A 15819-nucleotide genomic window follows, 5' to 3' on the forward strand; every position below is an offset into this window, starting at 1 on the left:
ACATACCCAATAAACTTCTACTTCAACATTTGAAGAAGATAAAATATACATAGATCTTATCACTCAGTTGCAAAATAAAAAGCTAAAACTACTCCAACTTTCAAATATCAAAAATAAAAATTACTTTTTTTTTTAAAAAAAAAATCCGTTTTTTGAGCTCCCGAATCATCAATTGAATAATTTCTTTTTATTTCATGATAACTACAATATATCGAAACAGCAAAGAAGGAAAAATTATAAATCTTCATTATGAAAATAACTCATATATACTATTACGGTTACGATTATACAAACCAATCATATATGACAAAATTGAAGGTATATCTTATCGTTTTCCAAAAAAAAAAATGAAATAAAATTGGTCCTCTATTGAATTCCTTTCCATTTATGTTGAGTTTTTTTTTCTACTTTTGGGGTCCCCTCTCTCATAAATAAAAATATCCTGAGCTCTGACGATTTGGAGATTATGGATCAAACTTCGCCGGAGGTGTCGATGGCTGAACCGTCGACGAAATTCAACAAGCGGAGCTCTTCTTCTAGTTCCGGCGAATTATCCGTCACCGTTGTGAAGGAACATGACATTAGTACTGCTGGTGCGGGTGCTGACGTGGGCAGTAGAGAGGAGGCAGTTGGTGGTTCAGCTTCCAATGGCGTTACTAATTCTTCAGGTTTGTTTAGTTTAGTAGATTTTAGTAGCCGAATCTATAAACAAGCAAGCGAACAAACAACAGCAATGCTTTAATTTCGAGCAAGTTGAGATATCGGCTATATATGAATTGGATCTGTACTGTTTATATTGCTTCATTTAAGCTTATCCTAGTCTGATATTTATACTACTAATAATATACATTAGGATTGACATAGTGGAAGCAATTTCGTAGCATTTTAGTTATCACACAACAACAATGCGTCAATTTGAAGCAAGTCGGGATCGACTATATGAATTGGATCAGTACTGTTCATGTTGCTGTATTTAAGCTAATCGTAGTCTGATATTTGTACTACTACTACTACTATAGATTAGGATTGTCACTGTGGAAGCAATTTTGTAGCATTTTAGTTATCACACAACAACAATGCCTCCATTCCAAGCAAGGTGGGATCGGCTAAATGAATTGGATCTGTACTGTTCATGTTGCTCCATTTAAACTTATCCTAGTTTGATATTATTATTTTTTAGTCTGTTTAAAAAGATGCATTTTTCCTTTTCTTACAACTCTTTAATTCTAATTGTCCACAATTTAAGACCACAAGATTCAAAAGTGTTCTCTACTTTATTGAATCCATGTCAAGTCAAAGCTAGACAAACATTTTTGAACGGAGGGAGTGGTATATTTTGTAGCATTTTAATAGCTGGATCTATAAACAAGCAAGGAAACAAACAACAACTCTGCTTCAATTTCGACCAAGCTAGGGTTGGCTATGTGTATGGACCCGAATAAACCAGTGCTGTCCATGTTGCTCTATTTAAGCTTGTCCCGGTCTGATATCAATACTACTAGTATATTTTACATCTGTCATTGTGGAAGCTATTTTGTAAGTAGCGTTTTAGTAGCGAAAACTCTAAACAAGCAAACAGACAGACAATTATGCCTCAATTTCAAACAAGTTAGGTTCAGTTATATGAATGGACCACACTATCCATGTTACTCCAATTAAGCTTATTATTCTACTATGATATTTTGTAAAATTATGTGAAAATAGAATTAACAAGCATTAGAAGTTATCTATATTATGTGGAGGTAAAGTTTGTGTACATTCTACCCCCTCTAGAATCCACTGGTAGGATTACATTGATAATGTTGTTGTAGAGGTTATTTATATTTGCTACTGGCTAGCGGAATCTTTGCAAGTTTAAATTCTTTCTATTCGTGATGGAGAATAAGTGGTGGATGTTATTGTGTGACAGTGCCCAACTGTCTCTCTGAACTTCAATACATGTTACTCTCTACATCTCATTTGATATGATGTTTTTTATTAGAGAAGAATTTCAGAGAAGAAGTAAAGGAAAGTCTTTTGATACATAAGCTAATGTATGCGAAGTACCAACATTGACCATACTAGCAATACAACAATTTAACTAGGAGGAATATAAGAGTTCGAGTGTTCAGTGGTGTTCTGATAAGTCATGTTAGTAAGAGCAAAATGGTGATATCAAGATAAAAAATGTTACCAATTATATTTTCGACAAACTTAAAAGGAAAGAAGATCACATAAAATGGAATGGAGGGTACTAATTTGGATATGCTAACCTCTTGAAAGTTGATCTTTTTTTTCCTCGTCGCTCAAATCAAAGGTTTGTGTCACCTACATCTGTCAAAAGTTCTTTTTTTTCTCCCTTCTTGTAGACAAAGTAGATGAACATTTACAGGGGTAAGCTTTTTCTTGCTTAATTTCTTTCAGTGTTTGACGGTCAATGAGAAGAGAGGATTTTTGAATTTGCAGCACCTTTCTTCCTTTTAAATTTGAAAAAAAAAAGAGAAGACAAAACATATCTTTCATCTGAAAAATACGATGGAATTTCTTCAGATGGGTCTCACCAACTATTACAATGCCAAATTCTAGTTCTATAAGAAATTTACTGTTCATGAGTCGTACAACTGGAAATGCAGTTGATTAGTGTGACCTTTGAAGCTTTTTGAAATAGACCATCTGAAGCTGACTGCAAGCTTGCAATTTAATGTGCTAGGGACCTCCGGGATGGAACTTACGAGAGTAAGTACGTTGCCTTCAGAGAACCCACAATCACCTTCAGATCATCCTAAGTTGGGTAGATCAAAAACTGAGAAACCGACGCATAGTAGCGGATTTGCTCAAGAGGCAGCAAAAATTTTTGATGATAAAATTTCTGAACAGCAGAAGGTATAATGCATAATGATTTCATCACATCACATCAAGATTATTTTTTTTCTTTTATGATAAATATATCATGCCATAATTTTTTTGCACTCTTATTATTCTCTATTTCTCTTCAGTCCCTTCTGTTGAACATAACTTGCATTTATTTTCCGTTGTTCCTTGCTTTCTTTCTTTAAGCCTACTATTGTAACTTTCTATCTAAACAATATGATTGCCAAGACTCTTCATCTGTTATCTAGCAATTCTATACCAAAGAATAACTTCCCTTAATTACATGTTTGTTGGTCAGCCAGGCTAAATCATGATTGATAGAAAATTAAATACATAGTGGTTGTTGCTGAGTGGATAAAGGTATGCAGTCAAAGTCTATTGCTCCATGTTCAATAAAGCATGACAGTTAGGGTTAACTTTATTTTAAATCTCATAAGCATGATACTTCTTCATAGACATCTAATTATATCTTAGAGCCAAAATGGAATATCTTCATTGTTATCTATCTTTTATGTTTATGGCCTCATTATATTATTTGTTTTCTATCCTGTTGTTTGTGATTAATTTACTTGATTTTGTAATACCTTTTTTGTTTATCTTATCAAAAGGATGGACAAAAAATTCAGTTACCTGTGAGATGTGTGTTAACCACTTAAAGTGCTGCAGCTCAAATTGTTGAAGAGAATAGCTACTGTCAAAGATGATGGTACTGTGGAATTTGAAATCCCGGGTGATGTTGAAACCACCGAAGTGCTTGGAACTGGATCTGAAAGTGTACATACTGCAGTTGAGGATGAACCTCTTGATGCAACAGAACTTCAATATTTTCCACCTATGCAGATTGTAGTGCTTATTGTAGGAACACGTGGTGACGTGCAGCCCTTTACTGCAATTGGCAAGCGTTTACAGGTACTTCGATATCATTTGGCAAAAAGATTGTAAATGTACAAGCTAAGGGTGTCCCTAGGTTGTCGATACATATATCAGTGCTCTTTGCATTTCAATTTGGTGAGAATGGGTTAGCAGATCTTTTTGACAGGTGTGTGTGTTTCTCTATGTATTACGTTCTTCAATAGAAACATGGCCATGCCACATTTTCTTTTCCTGGTTTCCATCCTTTCATTTCGGCTGCGGTGCCAATATTTATAAAGACCCAGCCTTCTGAATGCTAGATCTTGATACTCAACATCCTGCACCCTCTCAATCTTGTTTCATTGCTGCTGGTTGTCTGACCCAAACTTTGTTGTAGAAATTGGAATTTAATTGATAAACTTTTCCTGAAAAAGGAACTTGTAGTGATTTGTCAATCCTTGTCATAGTGGAAAGATTATGATGTGGTCTGTTAGTTTCTTGACAGAACTGTTGATGCAGGATTTTGGCCATCGAGTGAGGTTGGCGACCCATGCGAATTTCAAAGAGTTTGTCTTGAGTGCTGGATTGGAATTCTATCCCCTTGGGGGCGATCCAAAAGTTTTGGCTGGATGTATGTTCCTAACTTCCTGTTTGTGCTGTAACTGATCTGGCAATATATTTCGGGTCTTCTGTCTTGCTTGTTCTTTGTGTTATTGCTGTTCATTTGTCAATGGATATTTCCTATTTTTATAAAAAATTTGAACTACGTTCTCAGATTAAGTAGCTTGCTCATCGTACTCCTTTTTCCACTGTGCTCATCCTGAAATAAATGGTGGAGAACCAGCTTTTTCTTAGTTTACATGCTTATGGAGAACCTTGACAGTAAATAATCACAAAGGAGAACTTAATGATAAGCATGCACTTGAACTTCTTATTATCTTTCTAATTAAGATAAGCATCTTAGTGCATTGCTTAGATGCACTTCATTTTTTTCTTTATTTACAGATGTGTTCTGTGGATGTTGTCACTTTATACACACTGCACTAAATGACTGCATCTTTCGCCCATAGCTTTGCTTTGCCTGCAGATTTACTTTTTGTGATTTCACTGGGACATGAATTTGATGAACAGTATATGATATATCTTCTTCTTACATATTATTTGTGAGATAAATTTCATACCTGCATTTGTGCTGGTCTATCTGTCAATGTACATCTGGTGTAGTCATCCGTTATGCTTGTAGTCATCAAATGTATAGTTTCGACCACACGATGTCAATTTTCTTCTTCTTGCATCTACAGACATGGTAAAAAACAAAGGATTCTTACCTTCCGGACCTTCAGAAATCCCTGTTCAAAGAAATCAGATGAAGGAGATTATATACTCTCTACTTCCAGCCTGCAAAGAACCTGATATGGATACTGGAGTTCCCTTCAAAGCAGATGCAATTATTGCTAATCCCCCAGCATATGGTAAGATTAGTAGCTTATCTACATCTTCGATTCATTTCCCTGTTTATATACTGGCTTGCCCCTTTCTTTCCAATATTCGTCATAGTCAAACTCTCGTATATGCTGATTTTTTGGAATCAAGTTGTTTTAAGAGGCTGAATCAATAGTTTTATAAGTAATAAGAAAGAATGGAAAGATTTTACTCCAGAAGGTTGATAAATATTTCAGGTACTGACTCAAAAGCACATAGAAGCTTCTTATCTTATTGGAATGGGCAGTAAAGTGAACAATACTTGGACAACATAAATTATATTACCCCATGTAGTAGGGAAAGTTCTCCTTCTGTATATCAAGCCCTGTGGTGTATTATTTTCTTTGCAGCATGTGGGAAAAGGTTTATAACATATCTCAATTTTTGCTCCGTCAATTTGGTGGCTTGTACGAGTTACGACATTTGGCAATCAGAGAGACTAAACACCGAAAAGAAACTGTCTCTGAGAATATTATTAACTCGAACAGTTATTTGCGTACAATGAAAAAAATTACTGCTATATTGGAGATTTTGTTTAAATTCTTAAGTTGGATTGGTGCTCATGAACTCAGCAGTTAAATGTATAAAAGTAGTAGTCACATATTAGTCCAGCAAATATGTTCAGTTAATAATGTTGATGACTGACAAGGGTGTAGTCAAGGTGTGTATTTCGCTTTAAACTTGGAAGATGTGTCTTATGTGCATATCTGCCATTACTTCAGATATGTGAAATATCATCTCGATTTAGAGTTGTGGCGAATAGTAGTTAATTTTATTCATTGGTTTAGAAGCATTATTGTAGAGTGTAAATACACATGATTGGCCTGCAAGTTTAAGTTCTTGTGGTTAAAGGCATGGAGTTGGATCTGAGGGGTGGTTGTGGGCGGGTTACAACTAATATAATTGAATCTTTAGTTGATATTCATGTTTGTGGCCATTGTGTTTGGCATATGAGGCAACAATATAACTTGTTCCAATATCCTTCGGGGTGGCCCAATGGTTTGAGCTTGGGACTTCCATGATGGAGGTCTCAAGTTCAAAACCCCTTGCCAGCGAAAAGCGGGGGTTTTACCCTATGCGCACCCAAAGGGTAGCGGCTGCGGGTTTCCCTTGTCATTAAAAAAAACCAACATGTTCCAATGTTATGTATGCTTGGCTTAGTTTTATTTTGTTCATAGAAGATCATTTCAACCTGTTGTGGGTTACATTGCAAAGCTGTTTTGCTGATCAAACATTTCCGATATATATAAATGTTCATGTGATGAAAGAGGAGTAAGTTCTACTAACATTGAATTCCATCTCAGGGCATGTACATGTTGCAGAAGCATTGCAAATCCCAATTCATATATTTTTCACAATGCCATGGACGTAAGTCTGCTTGGGTAATAGAGGCTTCAGAAGCTATTTAATTTTCATTTTATTCACTTAATTAAGATATCTTGCTGATAAGTTAGATCTTGGTCTTTACTTATCACTAAGTATCATTTAATCTCTTTTACAGGCCAACTTCTGAATTTCCTCATCCTCTATCCCGTGTTAAGCAACCAGCTGGATATAGGGTAAGTTGGGTTTTGGCATCTGCCTTTTGTGTCTCGTGTTTACCGTTTCTTTGGTGTTGCAATACAGTGCTGTTCTCTTTCTTTAACTCCCATTCCCATCTTTCTCACTTGAAAGAAAATGGTTGGCTTCTGTTCACGTTTGCTCTTTATGAACTTTGCAGCTATCATATCAGATTGTTGACTCCTTGATTTGGTTAGGAATACGTGACATGATAAATGATCTTAGAAAGAAAAAACTGAAACTACGACCAGTCACATACTTAAGTGGTTCACAAAGCTCTGAGCTGGATATCCCACATGCATATATTTGGAGTCCTCATCTTGTTCCTAAACCAAAAGGTATTCATTCTCCAGGTTTTCTGTTAATCTGATATACAAGTCGCTTTCTCTTCTCGACTTTCAACTTAGTTCTGAAGGTCTAAGAGTTCATAGTTTTAATAATAGTAAATCCCTTTTCATATTCAATTTCTCCTATGAGCTGCCATGATTTCTTAATTAAAGTTTTAACTCTAGCTTTATACCGTCTGACTTTTGCAGATTGGGGACCTAAGATTGATGTGGTGGGATTTTGCTTCCTTGATCTTGCGACGGGTTATGAACCTCCAGAAGCACTTGTTAACTGGCTTAAAGCTGGTCCAAAGCCCATATACATTGGGTTTGGTAGTCTTGTGAGTTTCCTGGAGCCATGTTGCTTTTCTTTATAATATTTTCTCTACCTATCCTCTTCTCCCCTTCCCTCGATCGAACAAAAATAAAAAGGAAAAACACAGAAAACGAATTCTCTCCTCATGTAACCATCAGCCGCTTTCTTGGTTCTGCTGAGTAAGCTTTCGAAAAATGGGCTGTGGTGACTTCTTGTTGTTGTACCCCTGCAGTTGGACTCCGGTTCTTAGACATGTGTAATTTGAACTGTGTTCAACAATCTATTCTTTCACTTCAGACACTATTCTCCACGTTAAGTGCATATAAAACACAAAAATATATGCAGGCTCACCAGGAAGGGGTCTCCTATACTAACTGCCTTTGAAGCATTTTGAAGATGCAATTCAAATAATTCTAAATATCCTTCATACTAATTCGTCCTACAAAATCAAATTTCTGTTTGATATCCTGACTTCAGATCCATCTTCTACTTTTAACTTATTTCTTCAAATCTCAGCCTGTTCAAGATCCACAAGGAATGACTGACACAATTGTTAAAGCACTTGAAATCACTAATCAAAGGGGAATCATTAATAAAGGATGGGGTGGCCTTGGAAACTGTAAGTTCTCTCCTGCATTTACTTTATTCTGCTTATGAGAGTAACCTGTTCATTTTTTCTATAGCACTTGTGGATTTGATTATTTGTAGATCATCTCTTTGAAAGAATATTCTCAGCTTATTTACCTGCTTTTCTTTGTGTCCCCAGTGGCGGAACCAAAAGATTTTGTGTATTTGCTCGACAATGTTCCCCATGATTGGCTTTTCTTACAGTGTGCTGCTGTGGTGAGTCTTTTCTACCTTGATTTTTGTTTTTTTATTCTTTTAGCTTAAGATATCCGTCACTCCATATGTCCCAATTTATATTACTCACTTTCCTTTTTAGTCGGTCCGAAAAAGAATGACACATTTCTATATTAATTAACAATTCAACTTTAAAATGTCTATTTTACACTTAATGAAATGATTTATAGCCACAAACACCTATCACTTATTTTAGACCACAAGTGTCAGAAGTCTTTCTTTCTCAAATTCCGTGCCAAGTCAAATTAAGTCATATAAAGTAGGATGGAGGGAGTACTATTTTCTTTCTTCTTTAAGCTATTCGTAATAAAATAAAAGGTGGCTTAAGGAAACATTGCTGGAGACTAACAATTGGTTTGAGTTGGGACTTAGCAACTTGCCTGGGCTAGAGTCATAAGAGGCTGGAATCTAGATCTTAAGTTTGGGCTTGTGTATATGTTGGACTGTTTGGAAATGAAATGAGTGGAACATTTAGAGAGTTGAGAATCTTATTCATGATCAGGAGCTCTTTTTTTTTTCTTTGTATCTTTTATCAATTTATGATCAATGAATGATTTCCCTTAGTATTTCTTACTAAGATTGTGTTTCTCTTTCTTTGGCAGTGCATCATGCTTTCTTTAATATTGATTTCTTTAATAATGTCCAAATCCATTACTGGTGTATTTTGCTCATTAAAATAGATATTGATTTTTTTTAAAACAACATAACATGATGAAATTAAAGGACCTATATACATGATACCAACTAGTTAAAGTTAAAGGCTTAGTTATTGTTAAAACAGCAGTTTCTGGTTTAGTTGGAGACTTGTTTGTCAATGTTGTAGAGATAAGTGTGACATTCAGGAACTCTAGCTTTTTTATAAACCTTTAATAACCCAGATACTTTTCCTTTCAGGTGCACCACGGGGGTGCTGGAACAACTGCTGCTGGTCTTAAAGCTGCGGTAGTGTTTCAAACTTTGTATGTTCATTTCACTGCTAATATCTTTTGGTTCTCCTTTTAACCTATCACCTTTATTCGGTTGCAGTGTCCAACAACTATTGTCCCTTTCTTTGGTGATCAGCCATTTTGGGGGGAAAGGGTGCATGCCAGAGGTGTAGGCCCTCAACCCATAGAAGCTGATCAATTTACACTTGATAAGCTGGTCCACGCAATCAGGTTCATGCTTAATCCAGAGGTACTTTACTGAAATCTTTAGCACATATTTTGTAGTGTAATCTGATAAACTTGTGTCGCTAAGTGCTTGCTCAAGTCCTTACAATAGTCTACGGTTGTTGGAGACATAGTTAAGTAAATGAAAGTGTACTTTCCTAATAGCTTCAAATTTTTTATGAGATGGTCACATTTCAACGTGGTAACAAAGCTGGCAGAGATCTTTGGTTCTAGTCTCGCCGCCACCTACTATCAAAATGTTTTCCATTTGCTTGGCTCATTGAAAAGAATCAAGTCCGCAAGTGGAAATTAGAAGTTTACTCTCTTTAGCGACTTAAGCTATTATATATGATATGGTCACACATTTCAACAGAGAACAAGCCACTTTGACTTTTGGTGAGATTATCACGTGTCATCTCGGCTCTGAAAACGTAATCCTCATATTTCATTAGTGGGCAATTTCGGATGTTTAAACCAATGAACAAAAGCTCAAAAGCTTTCTGATATAAACTAGTGAGACGGTCACACTTGACACAATAACAAAAAACAACTTACTTTTTGTGATGTTATTATGTGTTCAGCTAAAAATTATCCAGTTCTTTCATTATTGAACTATTTCTGATGTTTAAATCACGAGCAAGCTCGATAATTGGTTTATTAACTAGTGAGATGGTGCACAGGTAAAGGAGCGAGCGATTGAGCTAGCCAAAGCTATGGAGAACGAAGATGGGGTCACTGGAGCAGTAAAAGCCTTCTTTAAGCAGCTATCACGCACCAAAAGCGAGCCTCCACGATTGCCTAAACCGGCAAGTACCTTTTCACTAAGAAGCTGCTTTGGGTGTTCCTCGACCTGAGTGGTCAAGGATATTCCCTGTGCCTTTGTATTTGTGCATTCTTAGCTAGTAACTATTGTATTCCCATTGTTGTAATTATGTATAATTTATTCGTATTAGCGGTGCTCTTATGCCAGAAAGAAATAATTACCTGTTCCATGACGACCCCAACTTGCTTGAGATTGAGACGTTATTGTTGTAATCATCACTCTTCCATGTATTCACTTGTACTCACATTGCTTCCCCACAAATATTGTATTTCATCTAAGAAGAATCTGGGTCGTAATGACCAGTCCAATTTTTACTAGAATTTATCCTCATTCATATTTTATGATACAATGATGATATGATGAGCTTAAATGAAAGAGATGAGAATTCGTAAAGCCAGTCCCTTGTTTGAGATTGAGCTGTAGTTATTGTTGCTGTCATGTCTTAGAAAAAAACCTAAATCTTACTATATATTTACAAGATATATATCGTTGAAATATGTATGTGTCCGCATATTGGAAAGGATATTAAAAACAAAAAATGAGTGATAAAAGGCAACAAACAGACCTAAAATCTCTCATGATTAATGAGGATTTTGTTAAGAACAGAACACATAAAAGTAGCTAAGGGATACACAGTTCGATTTGGTTCTGTTATTTATTCATTTACCAAATCAAGTTAAATCAAATCTCTAATTGAGTTTTTTTTTTTCGATTTAATTTAATATGGTTTATCGATTTTCTTTGGACACCGTAAAATTGACTGTTAATAATATTAATAGGGATTCTGCAGTAGGACTAAAGAAATCGACCTTGAAAATAGTGAAATGAATATAAGATGATACGTATAGTTAATTACTTAATTTGGGGATTTCTTTTTGCTTGGTCACCAACGCTGTTAATAATTTCTCTAATTTTTCTTACCTTACTTTCCATTACATTTTCTGAACGGAAAATATAAATCTCTTTCGTATTCGATTAATCCAGAGTCAAAAGTTATTATCCTAAGAAATTACAATCAATGACGTTAAAAATAAGTGGTAGAAAATTCTTTAACGTCAAAAGTTTAACAAGCGAGGTTAAAAGTTCAAAATCACCCATTTTCAAAGTTAATTCTCGTAAAATGTAAATATTGTAAATCACTCTTTTGTACACTCGCACCAGTCAGCATATAAGCATGTCACGCGTTCGTACACACACTTTTGTCTTTAACATTAATTAAATCACTGAACGATGACAAGTTAGAATCGATTTGGTGTAAACACCTAATGCGGATAAGTATTTACGCAAATCTGACATATTAAGTATCATTGTGCCAGTATTGTCATTGACAATGGTAAAGATCAACTGTTTCTTCATCACCATAACAGGCATTAAACTGAAATAATGCAACTTTTCAGATCAAATTATGTGAAATATACAAAACTCAGAAAATTTACAATCAACTGCAAAACATTACCTTACAAACCAATACATTTAAGAATATAAAGGATTCCTTTTATGAAATGATTTGAAGGCCTACAACCTATTTTTAAAGAAGCCAGAGACGTCGATAGTTACCGCTATGAGATCCATATCTGAATTTCTTACTTGTACTTCTCCATAATTCTCCTTGCTTCTTCTAGACTATCGTCAACAGAATCAGTGCCTCCACCGCCTTTTGGACCATCGTCCTTGTTCAAGGCTATGAATCCAAAGTAAATGACTCCCATCATTGCCTGTGGATTAACGAGGAAACTTTTTAGTCGTCAATGAATAAAAGGTTATATCAGCTTCTATCTGCTTAAGCCTTTTCCGAACTGAATATATGGCCTTTTGAGCCAAAAGTCTATCGGAAACAGCTTCTCTATCCTATAAAGGTAGGGGTAAGGTCTGCGACTCTGCATACATCATACCCTCCCCAGAACCCCATTTGTCGATTACACTGGGTATCTTCTTGTTGTCAATGAACAAAAGTTAGTTTGAATATCTCTTTTGAAAAGCTAAGAAGGGAAACAATTAACAATGTCGAAAAGCAGGGATAGAGCATTGACTAACTTCTGAATGTTCCAACCACATTAGAGAAGGATCAAATTGAGATTTTTGGGCTTTATCGTTTTACTAAGGAACCGTACACTAACCAATATCAGAAATTATATATATATTTTCTTGTTGATCCCCAAGGACGATTAATGCAGGTTTGAAACTCGGTGTTTAATGTCCCCTCCCCAACTCTTCTAATACCAGAAGTTTTTATTGCTGCAACCAGTAACGGAACCAAGATTTTCACCAAGGAGATTCAAAATATAAAGAAGTGTAAAACATCTACAATATATGGTGTAATTTATTGACGAAGGGAATTCAGATGAACCCTTTCTAATACCATAGCTCCACCCATGGCTGCAACAATGATAAATTTCACCGAGAAAGTGACTTGTGATTCCGAATTAGTTGCTGCATTTTTCAATCTATGCAACAATGAAGGGCTGGAAACATACCAACGCAAAGAAAACTGTCGACAGGAATGATTTGAGTGCAAAGAGAGCAAAAGCCGCTCCGACTACTGTCACACAAATCCTGGCTATTGGTCTTGGGATGGCATCCTAACATCATCAACAACAACAACAATGTCTCAGTACCAAACAAGTTGGGGATGACATCTAACATTAAAAAAAATGAGTACATCCAATTCCGTAAATGGATCGACATGTTCTCGTCTCATCATTACGACTTACAGGTACCATGTTGGTTCCAGCTTCAACTCCATCCTTTCCAACTCTCCATGCAGTTTGAAGAACTATTGAAATTTCAGCAGACATTGGATTAATCATTAGACTACATGTCAATAAAAGCAAAGAAACACATACTGTTCCTATACAGAGCTAACTGAAATTTGTTCTTTTCCCCAACTAAAACTTTCTATATTTCTCTCCCAAAACAGGACGTAAAAGGATGCAAATAGTATCTTGCTCTTTACTTCCAAATGCTTGGGGGGAAAAGTCTTCTTTTATGGAGTACTAACTTCCAGTACAATTGCCACAAAGACACTGTGCATTGACACTTCCTAAGGAAAGAATTGAAGTACGAAAAAATATGTAAAAGTTCTTTCTCCATTTTGAAGTTTGTCCCTCCTGAAGCATAAGAAGTATGTGTCTCAATGCAGAAAGCAGCAGCAACCATTATGGTCAAACTGCTTCTGAATACAATGATGATTTTTAACGCACAAGTATGAAAAACTCTATACAGCTAATGTTATAGCATCCATAACCAAAGCAAAAAACTTCCTCCAATACCACCGAGAAATACTGAACAAAAAGGTTGATACGCCCAGTGTTGTAAAAGGCACGCTAAGTGAGACCTAAAACATGTTGAGCACTTCACCTCACCTAATACGTGCTTCAGTGTCGTCATAGCTCTAAGACATACAACCTTGCCAAGGAGCGTTTCTTGAAGAGGCGACACTAAAACAATTAATATTTAATTCATGCTTATAATTATTAGTCTTGGTCTAACCATATATATTTATATTCTTCCTCCATTTGCGCCTTTTTCCATTTAAGTTCACGTATTATTTCCGCTATTTCCACTTTGTGCTTAAAGCTCCGATGGACTTAGAGAGCTTTTTTGCACTTTTTGCTTTTGATAACACTAGACACGCCTAGTGATTTCAAAACTGGTTCAACTCCTTCCTAGTTCATACTAGTACTATCACATGATCCTCAAGTTGATAACTTAATAATCCAGCATGGTCTTTTAAGACAAACAAGGTGTTCTCTGCATGTAGGCGCTATCATTATTGAGTAAATATAATTTTCCTAACTACTTCTCATGCAATTTTAGCGAAGCTTCAGATAAATTTTCCAAGTTTCAAAGCTAACACACCCGTTATGGATGGCACTTCCCAAGCACTTTTAAACGTTTGGTTATATGATTATACTACTTTTTGTTCAAGTATGCACATTTCACTTCAAAATTTTCTACGAATTGGTGTTTTAACGCACACTAACATTAGGTGTGTTACCGACCCTTAGTCCTCTAATCCAAAACCTCACCATTTCTATTTTCTTTTCCACTAGTAAGGAGTATATGATACTGCATATAAAACCTTCAAGTCATATTTAGTCGAGGTACATGCAAGCTGGTCAAGCCAGATTATCAAAATATGCATACTCTGAGCCGAGGGTATATCAAAAACAACCTTTCTACCTGTACACTCTACCTTCCCCATACCCCACTTTGTGTAACTACACTTTTTTTTGGTTTCGTACCCAGCCAAGGATATATAGGAAACAACCTTTGTACCTCTGAGGTAAGAATAAGGTCTGTGTATACTCTACCCTCCCCAGACCTCACTTTGTGTAACTACACTTTTTTTTGGGTTTCTCACCCGATGTTCTGAGCCCACATTAGAGTTCCGACTAAATTCGAATCGCGCAGTGCAGGGCTCATTCGAGGGTGGCGCTCCAACAGAATTTTCTCTATACCCGGGACCTCTAGTCAAGGGTGACCCACAAGTGTACCACAACCCATGTTGGTTTGTGTAACTACACTTATTATGTTGCTATTGTAGCTTTCCAAAATCTACGGCCAAACACTAGCTAAAGAATACTCTAATGAACTTTAAATAAAGCAAAATAAACAATTCATATAGTCAAAATTCTTCATAATTGTTTCTATACTACAAAATTTAAAGATTATACCTTTTAAGAAATTGGATTGAGCTGCAAAAATTAAGGGTTTTGCTCTCACATTCTTGAGTTGTCTAGTAGACAAAGATGTTTGCTTTTTCAACTTTAAAAGGGAATTTGAAGAAAGAAGTGACTGATTTATTCTGTAACATTTTGGGGATTTAACTGAAAGAAATGCAACTGTGGAAGCCATATATATATACAAAAATTTATACCATAAATTTTATGAGCAGAAATCAGATATATTGTACTGACATTTTTTTGTGAGGCTACAAAAATTGATTGTTGAAATTGAATTTTAGAGAATTAACAAGATTGAAAGAGATGGAAAGGAGACATGGGTTTTTCGGGTCGGGTCGGGTCGTAGGAGTCCATTTTGGTTAAAAGCCCATTTGGATGGGTTATAGGCCCAGTTTTATGGAAGGGCCCATTTTTAAAATCTTGGATAAAGAAGGAAAACTTATATACATATAATGTAATAAAAAATATTTACCATTTATAGCAATAACATTTTTTTCACTTAATCACTTTTAATTTGTTTATAATACAAGTTAATACATATTACAAAGAAAAATTTATTATTAACATATAATACAAGATTTAATGATGGATAATACATTTATCACACATTTTAATATACTTATAACACAATGTGTCAAATTTTTACCAAACAAACATAATATATTTCAAAAAACAATTATAATTCATATATATTACATGCATAATTCACTTTTAATACATATTGCAGATTTAACATAGTATTCACCTTTAATACATATTGCAGATTTAACATAGTATTGCTATAAATGGTAATAAATATAAAATATTGCTAAAATAAGTAATTATTTGTTCAAATGTACTAATTCTATGTAATTTTTCTGATAAAGATTCTGTTTTTTAGGGGCTTTGTGGGGCCTATTCTTCTTTGAGGAAA

General features: G+C 35.3%; 2 protein-coding genes across 2 annotated transcripts; one reads left to right on the forward strand and one right to left on the reverse strand.

The window, feature by feature from the left end:
• The first annotated feature begins 388 nt into the window (after positions 1-388).
• LOC107023192 (sterol 3-beta-glucosyltransferase UGT80A2-like) lies at positions 389-10551 on the forward strand. The gene is made up of 14 exons (XM_015223801.1): positions 389-668; positions 2690-2862; positions 3517-3759; positions 4222-4333; positions 5004-5174; positions 6489-6552; positions 6686-6743; positions 6905-7082; positions 7281-7411; positions 7903-8005; positions 8153-8229; positions 9142-9189; positions 9274-9423; positions 10079-10551. Exons 1-14 carry the CDS (start codon positions 467-469, stop codon positions 10250-10252), a joined length of 1884 nt encoding a protein of 627 aa, XP_015079287.1. The 5' UTR covers positions 389-466; the 3' UTR covers positions 10253-10551.
• A 1004-nt stretch (positions 10552-11555) lies between these two features.
• LOC107021162 lies at positions 11556-15174 on the reverse strand. The gene is made up of 4 exons (XM_015221770.2): positions 14898-15174; positions 12933-12994; positions 12696-12800; positions 11556-11936 (listed from the first exon to the last, which is right to left on the reverse strand). The coding sequence occupies exons 1-4, from the start codon at positions 15076-15078 to the stop codon at positions 11805-11807; spliced, it is 480 nt and encodes a 159-aa protein (XP_015077256.1). The 5' UTR covers positions 15079-15174; the 3' UTR covers positions 11556-11804.
• Between the last annotated feature and the right edge of the window lie 645 nt (positions 15175-15819).

This window comes from Solanum pennellii, chromosome 6 (genome assembly GCF_001406875.1).
Source record: "Solanum pennellii chromosome 6, SPENNV200".
Lineage (NCBI taxonomy): Eukaryota > Viridiplantae > Streptophyta > Magnoliopsida > Solanales > Solanaceae > Solanum > Solanum pennellii.

What these genes read in the sequence shown, in the direction of transcription:
- LOC107021162 (XM_015221770.2), bottom strand. Translation starts at nt 15,078, where the DNA reads ATGGCTTCCACAGTTGCATTTCTTTCAGTTAAATCCCCAAAATGTTAC. An exon ending in TCAATCCAATTTCTTAAAAG is followed by an intron (nt 12,995 to 14,897) that starts GTATAATCTTTA and finishes AAATTTCAATAG; the next exon opens with TTCTTCAAACTGCATGGAGA. An exon ending in CGACAGTTTTCTTTGCGTTG is followed by an intron (nt 11,937 to 12,695) that starts GTATGTTTCCAG and finishes GTTAATCCACAG; the next exon opens with GCAATGATGGGAGTCATTTA.
- LOC107023192 (XM_015223801.1), top strand. Translation starts at nt 467, where the DNA reads ATGGATCAAACTTCGCCGGAGGTGTCGATGGCTGAACCGTCGACGAAA. An exon ending in CAATTGGCAAGCGTTTACAG is followed by an intron (nt 3,760 to 4,221) that starts GTACTTCGATAT and finishes CTGTTGATGCAG; the next exon opens with GATTTTGGCCATCGAGTGAG. An exon ending in ACATTGGGTTTGGTAGTCTT is followed by an intron (nt 7,412 to 7,902) that starts GTGAGTTTCCTG and finishes TTCAAATCTCAG; the next exon opens with CCTGTTCAAGATCCACAAGG.